This window comes from Terrapene carolina, unplaced genomic scaffold (genome assembly GCF_002925995.2).
Source record: "Terrapene carolina triunguis isolate 2854851 unplaced genomic scaffold, T_m_triunguis-2.0 Scaffold714, whole genome shotgun sequence".
Classification (NCBI taxonomy): domain Eukaryota; kingdom Metazoa; phylum Chordata; order Testudines; family Emydidae; genus Terrapene; species Terrapene triunguis.
Window position 1 is genome coordinate 17,418,251 of NW_020665065.1, and position 13,787 is coordinate 17,432,037.

The 13,787-nt window shown below is 41.0% G+C and overlaps 1 protein-coding gene across 6 annotated transcripts in view; it reads right to left on the reverse strand.

Annotated features, from left to right (window-relative positions):
- SPEN (spen family transcriptional repressor) overlaps positions 1–13,787 on the reverse strand; it is a 95,331-nt gene that overhangs the window by 5,972 nt on the left and 75,572 nt on the right. For 4 of the 6 annotated variants that reach the window (XM_024206431.2, XM_024206429.2, XM_024206434.3 and 1 more), the window contains 3 exons: positions 12,993–13,106; positions 11,528–11,628; positions 200–8,135 (listed from right to left, as the gene is read on the reverse strand). In XM_024206431.2, coding sequence (XP_024062199.2) covers positions 200–8,135; positions 11,528–11,628; positions 12,993–13,106 — 8,151 coding nt within the window. The remainder of the gene's footprint in view (positions 1–199; positions 8,136–11,527; positions 11,629–12,992; positions 13,107–13,787) is intronic. The other 2 variants (XM_024206433.2, XM_024206432.2) reach the window with 1 other exon arrangement.

Consider the following 13,787-nt stretch of genomic DNA (forward strand, 5'->3'; position numbering starts at 1 on the left):
AACAACTGATTTTTAGCATCGTAGTACTATAAAACACAACCTTAAATGGAGAGGGCAGAGTGCACGAGGAACGAGCCAAACTCATCCCAGTTGTAACTCCCAGTACAGTAAGATGCAACTGCATTAGGACTATATTTATCATAGTATGTTTTAAACTCAGGTAAAGGAAAACAAACAGAGGAAATCATAATTTTCTCACCTGAGATGGGGTCATACTCCGGGAAGACAGACCAATTGGCGATGCTCCAGGGAACTGAGGATGACCAAGCTGGGCTGCTGTATGGTAATTTCTCATGTCGCCATACACAGATCTATAATCATGAAAGGAACTCCCTGCAGGATGCATGATCTGTACTCCATGAGGTACAACCACAGGCTGTGTCAAAGGCAGTCCAGGAAGCTGGCTGCTGGGAGGGACGCTGAGGAGCCGGGGCTCACTGTGGGGAGAGTGCGCCATTTTGACTTCAGAAGACTTGGGCGCCTCTTTTCCAGGTTGTGGAGTCTTGCTGACTGGGGGAGTTTTCACAGACCCTTCTGGTGTTCTGGATTGTCTAGTTTCGGGGTGGTGGTCGCCCACTGCTGCCAAGTGTGGGTGCATCATCATCCTCACATCTCGAGGCACATTGTACTGGTCGAGTCTTATACCCGTAGCATGCATGCGATAATCTGTCTGCATTACTAACACGTCGGACTGTACAGGGGCTGACCCTCTACACACAGTATGATGGTAATGCATCTCATCTTCTGGGGGATGCTGAGAGGATAACGGAGGCATGACTATGTCTCTTATTGGAGCTGGCTGAGGTGTGCTGGATCTCTGAGGTCTAATTTCTATCTGAGATTGTAGAGCTGCTCTGGGAGAGTGGAGCGCTTCTGGGCGGATGCCATAGGGAATACCAGGCAAAGGAGGGGTATTCATTCTCACTTCACCTTGTGACAGATGGCCAAGGGATACAGTCTGTGTTACACTATGAGGGGGCATTATAACAGATTGCTCAGGATGCATACTGGATATGTATTGAGGCACAGGAATTCCTGGTGCCAGCATGACAGAGGTGTTGCTAGATAAAGCTGGAGATGAGGTACTGCCAGGATGGCAAGCCCTTGGAAATGGAGAGGGAGAATGCCCACTTGTACGTGGGGAATGTGGCTCCTGTTTTGTAACCCCCAAATGAGAAATAGCCCGATCTGTTGGGGTGTTGGGTCCTGAGCTGACATGGTTTGCTTCTGAATGCATTTTACCAGACAGGGAAGGGTGATGAGGACTGACCCCAGGGCTCAAGTTTGATGGCTGAAGAGCCTTAGTCTCCACTTTCAGAGCAGTCAGATCAGGAAGTTTTTTGTTGGCGGAAGCTACACTTTGAGAGAGTACCATCTGGTTGTGAACTAGTACAGGTGGAGTGTTTACAGTCTGGGAGAGGACTTTAACAGGCCCTGACTGAGAAGCAGGAGTCTGGACAGAAAGGTGGCCTGATTCAGATTTCTCTAAGGTAGTGCGTTCTTGTTTAACGGAGGAGATCACAGGTGATGTATTGTAAGGTTGGGTTCCTAGTACCAAAGAATGGGTGGACACATTCCCATATCCTGTGGGAGTTTGAGAGCCTTTCGGTGCTGGCTGCGATGGAGTAATAGGTTCTTGTTTAATTTGCGACTTGGACACAGACTGCTGAAACTCTATATCAACAGCACTTGCTGGGGGAATCTGACTGATCTTTGCACTAATTCGTTGAGGGCCCTCTGTTTTCTGTCCTGAGTAACTCAAAAGTACAACACCCTCTGAAGTGTTTACTCGCAGACCTGGGCTGGATCCAGTTTCCACTGGCCTATCTTCAATAACAGACATAGATCCTGGATGAAACCTGCTGTTATCATTTGTGCTAGGTCTCTGCTTGTATTTTGGTGAAGGGGCATTAACTAAACATGTCTGGGTTTGGGGGACTTGCTTCATCAATGTTATCCTTGGAGTTTCCTCTAGATCAACGCTATGGGGCATTCTGCTTATAACGGAAGTAGCTTTGGGGGCAATAACTGTACTTATTTTTTCTTTCTCACTGAAAACTGGTGCCTCTGCTACTGGGGGATCCAAAGAATTAGTGATAGGAACTGCTGGTTTTTCCTCTGACACTGGTTTTATGGCCTCTACTGGAGGATGAGGAGGTGCCTCCTCCAAACGAGGTGCACTAACTGGCTCAGCAACAGAAGTTGTGACATGCGTAGTAGCAAGGCTAGTTGCTGTAACATATTTGGGCTCCATAAGTATCTTCCTTAGAGTACTGGAGTTTGTATCAATATCAGACGCTTTAGTATCAGGGGGAAGAGCTGGTGGTGGGGTGGAACGAGCACGGGTGTCGTCGTGCCTTACAATCCATTCGGTCACGTTGGTGGTGCTGGAATGGAGGGGGGCTATCCCAGCTGGTGCAGGGGCGGGTAATTTTGCTGCAGTTGCAGAAGGAGCTGCAGGAACGGTCATATTTGAAGCACTTGGTGGAGTAACAGGTGCATTTTCAATAGCTGACGGTAGCTTGAATCCAGTTTGGCTCACATCATCCACAGAAAGGGGCTGGGAAGGTAGGTCCAGAGGAGCAGGAGCTTTAGGAGGGACGTTGCTCTCAGAAACAGCTTCATGAGAAGCTCTCTCAGTGGTTGCAGCCTTGCTTGCATCAGTAATATTCAATTCAGTAGAAACCTGAACAGAATTTTTATTTTGCTTTTCATCTTTCAAGGTTTCTTCTGGTTTTGCCTTAACTTCATTGGCATTAGGAGACTTACTTTGTACCCTTTCAGGCTCAAAAGCACTAACTTCGGCAGTATCCCCTTTCTTGCTCATGCTCCGTTTACGTCTTTGCCGGGTGGTCTTTTGACGGCCTTTTTCCTTCCGAGAAACTTCAGTTTCTTGTGAAGTGTCAGCTTCCTGTGCAGAATTTGAAGATTCACTGAAGCTCACTTCAGCCTCCTTATTTTCTGCCTCTACTGTTGATGGGGTAGTGCCAGTTACTTGTTGCACGGAGGGTCCAACAGCAGCTTCTGTTTCCAAGATATTGTTAACTGCCTGATCAGTTTCAGGCTCCATTTCTTCCCTAGGGGATGGTAACACGGCTGGTTCTGCAGGTATCTCAGATTCTGATTCAGCAGCAGGATAAGGTGGAGGAGCAGGAAAGCTTTCTGTTTCTCCAGAAATATCATTTATGATGGATCCAATAGCTGCTGCCAGTTCTGTTTCACTAGCCTGATGTGCAGGTTTGTCTCCCTCCTCCTCCTGCCGAACTTCAGACACGTCAGCTGCCTGTTCTTTGTAAGGAGCAACGGATGGTGTTTCAGTGAGCTTTGCAATGTTCTCCACAGCCTGTTCAAGTTCAATCTGCTTTGCTAACTGGGCAGCTTCCGGTGAATGGTTTGGTTCATGCATAATTTCTTTTTCCGTTTCCTGGAATGGATCTTCTGGCTCATTCTTTACAAAATGGGGTGACAAATTGTCCTCTTTTTGTGGGCTTTTGATTTTTGCTGGTGATATTGCCACAGGCTCTGCTTCCTCTTCACTTGGTCGCAGGGCACCTTTGACTTCATCAACATTGAGACGTATTTCCACATTTTTCAGACACAAGGATGCTTTATCTACAACAGTCTTGGCATTTCTAGATCTTCCTCGTTTGGATTTAGTAGCTTTTTCTGGGGCATTTTTTTTCTCTACAATCTCAACTGTGGGGGTTTCTGGAAGATTTTTGTCCACATCAAGTTCTTTTCTGTCACGTTTCTGTTCGCTTGCTGCTGCTTCTTTGTCTGTAGTCTTTAATTTATTGCTGTTCTCACTAATATTTTGTTCTTGACCAGCTGTTTCAGTGGCCTCTTCAGATTCTACAGCGATATCTGCCTTCGGTTCATTTTTCCCTTTTTTCCCCTGCTGACTGCTTGCAGCTAATGAATGACCATGTGTTAGTTTTTGGGATCTAGGAGATCTCCATCCCTCTGCAGGTTTAGGGGTTTCCACTGTTTCTTTAGTCTCAGTCTCTTCTGCCTCTTGCTGTACCGGTTCTGTCTTAATAGGAGAGATTTCTTCCTCAGGCTTACGGCGTGATTTTGGAGGCCTTCCTCTTCTTGGTGTGGTAGGAACAGTTGTCACAGTCTCCTGAGGTTCCTTTTCTCCTCTTTTTCTGGTAGACCTAGTTACCTCTGCCGGATCCTTCACTGGAGATGGGCCTTCATTGTCTCCTGTGGTAGCATAAACGGATCTTACATTTCTGCGTCTAGTTCGACCTACTGGCAAACTTGGCTCTATGTTTTCTGGCTCTGTTGCAGCACTAGGAGATTTAGCAGCATTTCTTGAAACTTTTTCTGCTTCTACTTTCAATTCTAAAAGTTTCTGTGCTTCCCCACGAGGAGAGCTTGATCTTTTAAGTTTTTCACGGTCAATCCTTTCACTCTTCCTTGTGACAGGTTTCTCTGTGATATTTGTTGTGGCGGACTGAACAGGAGTCTTGGAACGTTTACTTTTGTATGATTTTTTATCTTTTACAACAACCGGGGGTTCGACTTCCATGTCATTGTCAGAAACAGGAGGCAGAATCTCAGCAACTACCTCTGCTTTCTGACTTGCATTAGGATCGGTGTTAGCAGCAGGTAGGGCATTTTCCTCTTTAGGTTTGCTAGATTCATCAGACTTTTGAACCAATTTGGGAGGTGGTGGAATCAACTGTGTGTTGTCAGGTTCTGGATCTACGTTGATGTCGGTTTGTGAAAATGAAGCTCCCGGTGTAGGCGGCTTTGTATCCAAGTATGAAGGATGCTCTGTAGATACTGAGTCTTCCTCAGAAGCCACAGTTGCAGGAATGACATCTTTATTGACTTCTATTACTGGGGGAGGTTCAAGTTGCTCAGGTGGTTCTACTTTGACAGGAGCAACAAGTTCAGGAAGAGGTTTTGGTTCTTCTGTTGTAGAAGCAAGTTCAGATGGCCTCTCTTCTCTTGCAGAAGTTATAGCCACAACTATTTTTTCATTTGCTACCTTCTCAGATATGACTGGTGCTGATTCTTGAGGTACAACTGTGACTGAAGAAGGCCCAACTAATGATGAAGATTTATGTTCTGGTTCTTTATTATCAGGAACAGTTTCTGGTGTCTTAGGCCGATTTTCTTTGTCTTCCTGCTTTTCCACTTCTTTTGGTTTTTGATCTTTCTCCTTTTCTTTTTGCTGCATTCGGGTTAGCTCAATAAATCTACTGTGAAAAAGAACAACTGGTTCTTGCACCAACTCAGATGCACTGTTACTCCCATCAGAAGAAGTCTGTCTCCCATATATTCGACCAGAAATGAAGTCCAGGTCATCATCTTTTCTTTCTAAATGCTGTAGACGTTTAGAATCTTGTTCAAAGATTGAGCTATGTAAAAATCGAGAAGCAAACAATTCCTGTCTCTCTTGCTCCTCCTCTTTATGATCCTCTTTCTTATCATCTAGTTTTCCTTCTGAATCGGTCCTGATTTTTTTCTTTTTCATATACCAAGATGGGATAGGTCTCGGAGCAGAGTCAACTTTCTCTTTGTCTTTATTGTTTCTAAAACTAGCAAATCTTGAATCCCAATCCAGAAAAGACCAGTTTTCTTCTCTAGATGAAGAGAGAGATTTAGCTCTTTCAAGCAAGGCTTTTGTGTCTGGTGTGATTGTCTTATCCAATGCAAAGGAGTAAAATTTGTTTCTTTCTAAAGAAGTTGACAGCCTTTCCTCTCTTTCTCTGTCCCTTAATAAAAAAGATAACCTGGAACTCTCTAATAATGAGGAGGCTTTAGGAGAATGGGGTTTATTTTCATTGTCGTCATCAGAATCTGAAGGTACCTCCCCTGGTTCCAGGTCCCGTACAGACCGCTTTCGTATGCTGTCTCTTTTAACTACACTACTTGGGAAGCAAATATCAACTCTGCCAGGCTCTTGTTTCACTTGAGATTCCCATCGATTTGATTCATCTTCAGAACTAAGTACCGATAGCTTTATTTTGGCCATTTCTGCCATCTGCTCCCTTCTGCTGGAATCGTAGGGATTAAATTTTAGGGACTCCTCCCTCACAGTCATATTGGAATATGAAAGACCCTTTTCTTCTATTTTAGGTGATTCTTTGGTTTCTTTTAACGGCATTAGCCTTGGGGAATCTAGTGTGTCGTCATCCTCATGAAAAGGAAAGTGTCTGATACTAGGTGAACAGGCAGTCCTTTCAGAATCTTCGCTCACCTGGCGAGAGCTTCTATAGTTCCTCTCTCTTTTAGTGCTAATTTCAAAATCAAAATGGTCAGCCTTTTTCTTTTTACTTGGTGGAGAGTCATCTGTGACATCTTGTGGGGGTTTGCCCACCTCATGAACCAGGCTACGCCTTTCATATTCGTCTACTTCTTTTTTTGGACTGCCAAACTTCTCAGACTTTGCTATCTCCATTTCCATCTGCTGTTTTAATCTGCGACTTTGCTCCATTTGTTTTCTATAACTTTGTGTGTAATCAATGTCAATACCAATTTTCTCTTCTGTATCAGCTGACTGAGGTTTCTCCTGGCCAAATTTATGGTCAGGAATCTCTTCGGGAAGACCACAGAAATTTTTCTTCATGTCCTCTCTCTCTGTTCCTTGATCATCTAACAGCTGCATTTGTTTGTGCTGTGGTTTTATTGGATTAAGTTTTTTAGAAAGGATTTCTTGAGTTTCCACTGGTTCATCAACAGGCTCTCCTAGCCGAGGCTGCAGTTCTAAACTGGGACGCAAGCCAATCCCAACGGAAACATTAGCAGGCTCCTGTGTATCTTTGGGGCTGGTAACAGTAATAAGTCTTTCCAGTTTAATTTTTTTAGATTCCCTTTTAAGCATCTCTTTCCTCAAGGGCTTTCTTTCCAATTCTCCCTCCCGTAACACTGTAACTTCTCTAGATGAAGTTGTCACATCAAGCTGCTTTTTCAAGACCATGCGTGCAGCATCTTCCTCGTCTTGGCTGCCTCTTTTAACTTCCAGTTTTTGCCTGTCAGGTTTCAAGTTTGCATCAGCAAAACGTCTTTTACGAGCCTCTAACTTGTCGAGATCTACTGCGTTTGCCCCTTCTGTAGTCTGCTCTGTCTTCAAGTGTTTCTTGGACTTCAATTTTCCCTCTTTATCAACTACTTCTACATGACTGGCAAGTACCTTTTCTTTTGGCACCTTAGTTCTAACAGGTTCCAGTTTAGACTGGTCAGATTTTGTTTGCTCAACTTGAGATGTCTGGACTTTTTGTTCAAGAAGTGGAGATTTAATAGTGTCATTATCAAGCTTTGCTCTCAGTTTCTCCAGAGCAGGCTGATCAATAACTTTCCCTTCCTTTTCTTTTACTCGAGTCAGCACCACACATGGCATTAGTTCCAGGCGGTTTTTGGCTGTCCCTTCTTTGTCAGCTCTCTCTTTACTCTGTTTACTATTGCCCTTTAATTTTTCAGGGCTGGGTTCTCTCTCATTTTCTTGGTCTGTTTCAGAAGACTGAGAGCTTGGTGAATGAATTTTTGCTTTTCGTTTTTGCTTATCAGTTTTATCCTTTTCTAGTTTTTCTGGCTTCTCTTTCCTCACCAAACGTTTGTCTTTGTCTATTCGCTCTTGGTCAAAAGCACGTTCTTTATCATTTTTCTCATTTTTTGCATAACGCTCTACACGCGTCTTGTCAAGTTTGTCATATCTTGGAGGAGAAAGTGAGCTGCAGCTCCCACTACGATCTGAAGACCTGCTGTAGATCCTCCTTTCAGAATCACTCTGAAGCCTTTCTGATTGTGAGGGAGACGCTCCAGGGCTCTGTGGACGTCTGGAGTGAGTTGGACTTTGACTGCGTTCAATTGGCCTCCTTTCATGATCTCTGTCCCGATCCGATTCAAAACGCTCTCTTTCCCTCTCTCTCTCTCGTTGTCTATAACTGTATTCCCTTATATCTTGTTCATAAGGATCTCCTCTGTAATCCCTGTATTCACGTGGATCGTCATAGTATCGCGGGTCATAGTAGTCTCCTTGATAAGGATCCCATTCTGCATAAAATTCTCTGCTTCGTGCAGGATATTCTCTCCTAGGATCTTCAGGATACGTCCCTGGAGTTCTAACAGTCTCATAGTAAGTACGATCAGGCGCATATTCATAAGATCCTCTTCTTTCATCTCTGCCAAAAACAAGAACAATACAGTGGTTAGTTTTCCCTGTTAACCAAAGTGTTGAATTATGAAACTTTTCTACATGAAAAATTATTTTATGATAGTTTCTTTATTTAGTTCTATATCATGGCAGATAATCATAGCTGTACCGATCGATTTAACAACAATGAATAAGTGCATAGTGGATGAATCAATGTGTTAGTCTCAGATACATAGTAAATCAGTTATTTTGTTCATCAGGTAGCTTGGATGAACATCTTTGAATCAATCCTATTATCGTGGTTTCCTCCAATTAGTATGTACATCCTTATTCAGGGAACAAATACACCTCTACCCTGATATAACGCTGTCCTCGGGAGCCAAAAAATCTTACCGCGTTGTAGGTGAAACCGCGTTATATCGAACCTGCTTTGATCCGCTGGAGTGCGCAGCCCCGCCCCCTCCGTAGCACTGCTTTACCGCGTTATATCCGAATTCGTGTTATATCGGGGTAGAGGTGTATAAACCAATTTGAGCAAAAGCTCCTCCCACTTTCAAAAGCTGCTTCTAATGAGAGAGTAGTAATTCGCTCTGAAAACATACATCAGATCAAATGTCAAGGTTTCCATCTCTCAACTAGTAAGTTGTAACCAGTAAGAGGGAACTATGTCAACATTTCAAAACTCCAAAAATCAATAAGACAAGTTTCACAGCAGATAGGGTTTTTTTTGTATCTTCGTTACATTAGAAGTGCATGCAGTACTCTGATTCCCCAACCATTTAAAAGTATGTTTTACACCCTCTCTCTTTCACACATTTGCACATAGTGCTAAAAGTGGAATGTTTCTACCTTGTAAGTGTACAAAAAATAAAACTACCCCTTCCCCCCTAAAAGGAATACACACTTTCATTCTACAAAAGATTACGGAATATTATGAATTGCAACTGTCAGGAGACAGCTAATGGGGACAGGTGGAGTCATGCTAATGAGATCGAGTCCACCATTGGAAGTTTAGGCCAAATTCATATAGGACCAAAACCTGTCTCTTTAAAATCAAAAAGTTAATCTGAAAAAAAATGGCTACCCTTTGTACTGCAGACTGTCACCCAAGTGGGTCTGTCCAACTGGCAAAATGCTTTATAAATGATAAATTGCTGAGCCATATGATAAACTGCATTTATCATATGCCTTAGATTGCCTCACTTGCACTCTGCTCCTAACCCGTCTCCTTTGGGATGATGTCTAATAACTACAATAGCTCAGGCAGCTTTGAGCAGCTGTCATTTAAAAAAGTCAACCTGACAAAGATGTTCCCAAAGAACTTACACTTGCACAAGACCCAGAATGTGCAATACGCAAAAATTCTGAATCATTAACAGGTTTAGGGGCAAATATTTCATGACCCTGAAGACCTTAAAACAGGTGCTTTGTACTATTCGAAAGAAGATTCCCAGTTTTTCAAAGGGGCACATATCACTTGCTTCTAGTCCTAGAAAGTTCTGATATGTGGGGCCTTAAAACTAACATTTTTATGTAGAAAAGTTATCTAAGGTATTTGTAGAATTTGATAAAATGTATTCATTATTTTTCTCTCTCCTCGAGCCCAGTACACTCATAATAGTAAGAAAACCTGGCTTTACAGCTAGAAGGATACAGTCCCAATAAAATGTTTAGAAATTATCTATAGCATTTTAAAAAAGATTTTCTGTAAAATGGTGTGTAACATGCAGATTATATAATAATGTAGTATATAGTTGTTACACAAAATGGTGTCCTGCATAATTTAAGTTGTGGCTTTATTATTCATGAGTAACATGCTCACCCTAAACTCACACCAAAAGACCTCTATGCTCCCTGGTTCATTGCTCCCAAGTAAAGATTATGTGAACATTCAAATCAGACATTGGTTTTGATAATGACAGCTGAGTTTTTAAAGAAAGAAAGAAAAACAGATGTCTAAGTTTCATCTTGTTCTAGAAAACCGTGTTCTAGTCAGAAATATTTCACAGCAAAGATCAGCTCAAATGACATGTGTGTACTAAAAGACATCTGATGAACGCAGTTCTCTTTTCCTAATTCAGTGTAGTTCAGCCAGAGGAAATTGTCACTGTCTGCCTGCTGGCAGAACACAATTCTTGGCAATGATTTGGGAACACACCAATTCATTTCCATTATGCAAATGATCATTTCCAATTTCCAAACTAATCTTCACTTTTTAAAAGCTGGCAACATTACACATGTTATTTTGATCTACTTTGATCTAAAACAAGAGCAGCACGTTTTGAGATAATGTGTAGCTCATTAGTGTAAACGATACCATGCTGGACTCATTTACAAGCAATTCAGAATCTTAACAAATAAGCCAGTTTTTAAAACAGTCAAAAATTTACCGACTCTCATTTACTTGCCCATCCTTTACCACGATCATTGGTAATGAAAAAATTGGTAGGTTTTTCAACCATCCAAAAAAATTATGAGGGGAACTGTGTTAGGCTGCATTAAACCAGAGTCTAGAGAAATGAGTGACCCTTCTGCAACCCCATGTTCAATCCCCTACACTCCATGATGACAGATGCTATAGAAAAATATCTAGATAGAAGATATTTTTCATGACAAATAGCAAGAGAAATTGAAGTCCTGCTCAGAGCTTTTACTATTTTAGCAATACTAGAAATCATACTACTAGGGAAGTGGTGGGTCTGAGAGTAAACTTCACTTTCAGCTCAATAGATTAGAAAAATATCTGACTGTTGTAATAGCACATGTTGCTTGTTAACTTATATACTATTTTGAGGGTGGGGAGAGGAATTACATAAAGCACTCTTTCCATTCCCTAGCTATTAATCGATGAAGCAGCACGTCAGCTGGGTAGCTGAACATATATACAAACTGACCAAAAGTTTCAGTCAAATTTTTCACAGACACCTTAATTTTTTTGTACTCCACATAAGAATTTTAGTATGCGATGGAGTTCAGAGCCATAATCCATTGCTTGGCTTTTATCTGCCTATTTGTGTAGCTTAAGGCTGATAATTCACATCTGTGAAAAAAAGTTTAAAAAGCTAAAAATTAAAACTAAGATACTAAAATATATACAAAAAACTGCAGCACATTCCATGAGAGCACCTGTCTGCTTCAATGTATCATCTGTGTCAATTATGACCACCGAAAGCTTTTCGCACCAAGTTCAAACTCTAACAGTGACTTTTCAATTAAACGTTCATCTTAAAAAGGAGGGAGAGTCAACAGGATAAAGAGTGTGTGCCCTCTAGGGGGAGGGAGTAGGCTTGGGAGAGAATCCTTTATTTTAAGGATTACTTTAATTATTATTTGGGCGTTATGTCCTGGAATTTTAACTACTGTACATTTAAAATCCTATTTGAAAAGCAAGAGAATGGAATCAATGTATTAGATACATGCCTTCTTTCTGCTAGCATTTCATAGAAGTCTCTGATATCTTGACCCGTTTTCTCCATGGAATGATAAAACGCCAATTGACTCTCTCGGTTTGCAAAATCCACCTGAAAAATAAAGGGTAATACATGTTCAGTAAAAGAAACATACCATTTTGACAGGTTTGCAATGTCTCCTGCAGTTCTTGAAGATGGAAGCAGAAGGGAAAGAGTGGGTGCGATACAGTTAAAAAAAATAAAATAAACAGTCCTCAGGACTGGAATTACTCCTGCTGAGATGAAAGACCTTTCCCTTATTATAAGTGTGCTGCAAAGCACAATGTGTTTTTATGGAGCTACACAAATAAATTCTGGTCAGGATATTTTCTTTCAGCTAGTGAAGAAAAGTCAACTGAAATAATTTTGTTTCAAGGAACCAAAGCAAAATTATTAAATAGTAATACCACCAGCACCACTTTGCAGTTGTATAGTGCCTTTCATCCCAGGATATCAAAGCACTTTACAAAGGTTGGATCAACATTATTAATCCCCTTTACAGATGGGAGTATAAATGACTTGCCCAAGGTTATATACAGAAAGGCATCGGCAAGGATGGGAACAGAATCCAGGAATCCTGACTCCCAGCTCCCTGCTCTGATCATGACTTGCTGTTTCCCAACTGCTTGCTACAACACTGAGAAAATAAGGGCACAATTTATGGGGGGAAAAAATAAAAATTAAGATTTAGAATGGGTTTGTCAAAATGCATTTGACACAATGCAACAGTTTTTACATTAAAAAGGAATTTTAAATAATCAGTTTAGAAGAAAACTGGTATAACCACAGTAACAGAGCACAAACACGTAAGAGTATTTTTTGTTTCAAAATCACTAAGGAGTAAGACCTACAAACACAAGATACAAAATCTTTAATGACCATATCTTTTATTCCATATAAAGGCTACTTATTATATTCAACCACCACACTTAGAAAACTATATAATGTATCCAAAACTTCTAACCACCACAAACATCAAATTTCTAGATGAATAAACCAGGTGAAAGATCATGCTTGAAGTGATTACCCACTCTTTAGGAGAGGAGGAAGAGGAGGAGAAAGATAATTCAGAGATTGGGCTAACACCCCAAACTCCTGGATTAGCTTGGTGCCTTTGTCGTATTGCTTCTCAGTCACTAGCAACAGATAATAATAATAATAATAATAATAATATGGACACCAACACCCAGAAGCTTAGAGATGCAAGTTCAGTGGAAAAAAATGACAGAATACTGGAGAAAGCTTTCTGAGAAACAGTTCAAAATGTCCTAACAGCTTAAGCCGAGTGTAAAAGGTTAGTTTAACCCTTTGAGATTTGGGACATATATGTCCCACTACATATTCTTTTGGCTGGCAGTTTGCAAAATGCCAGCATTTTAAGGGGTAAGACCTGAATACAATTTTTTTTTTTCTTTTTTAGAGGTCATTCTGCACACCTTAATTTTATTCCCACCGATTTTCCTCCCCTTGGTCTCTTTTACAGCTGCTTGTGCATATTCAATTTCATTGTAGAGAACCAGGGCCATGCCTTTTAAGCGGTCAAACACCACCTGTAAAAAACAAAAAAACAAAACAAAAACCAAATAAGAGCCTCATCCACAGGACTTAATGTCAGTCCCAACAAAATCCTAAATCATGAGGACACCGGTAAGAAAATAATTTTTAAATCAAGGAAAATAATTTTCAGGCTTTTTTGATGAGACATATTGTAATGAAGAGACAGTACAAGGACAAGGGACTGCTTTGAAATGTGGATATTGTGGCTTGAGGTATATTATGCCTTTATTTTGTTTTTCTGTATTTTACTTGTATTTCCTTTGGTGACTGAGTATTGCTGTGTCATTGTTTACTTAAATATTTTTGAAAAATTTCCAATAAATTATAGGGGGGAAAAAAGGTAAAGAGGAACATTTAATCACAAAATGAAAACAAACTGTATTGTTACAAACTATAGTACTATTCTTCAATTGCTATATGTGCACAATTTAGAAACAATTGTTTCTCCGCAACACATACACATTCAAACAACAAAAGCTACATTAAAAGAATGTCAAAGCTGCAACACGTACCCACAGAAATCTTAAGGAGTTAAGGCCCCAATCCTGCAAACATTTACACAAGTTTAACTTTAAGCACATGAATAGTCCCACTGAAGTCAATTGGACAACTCGCATGCTTAAAGTTAAGCATGTGCTCAGATGCTTGCAAAGTCATGGCCTAAATCTCAAATA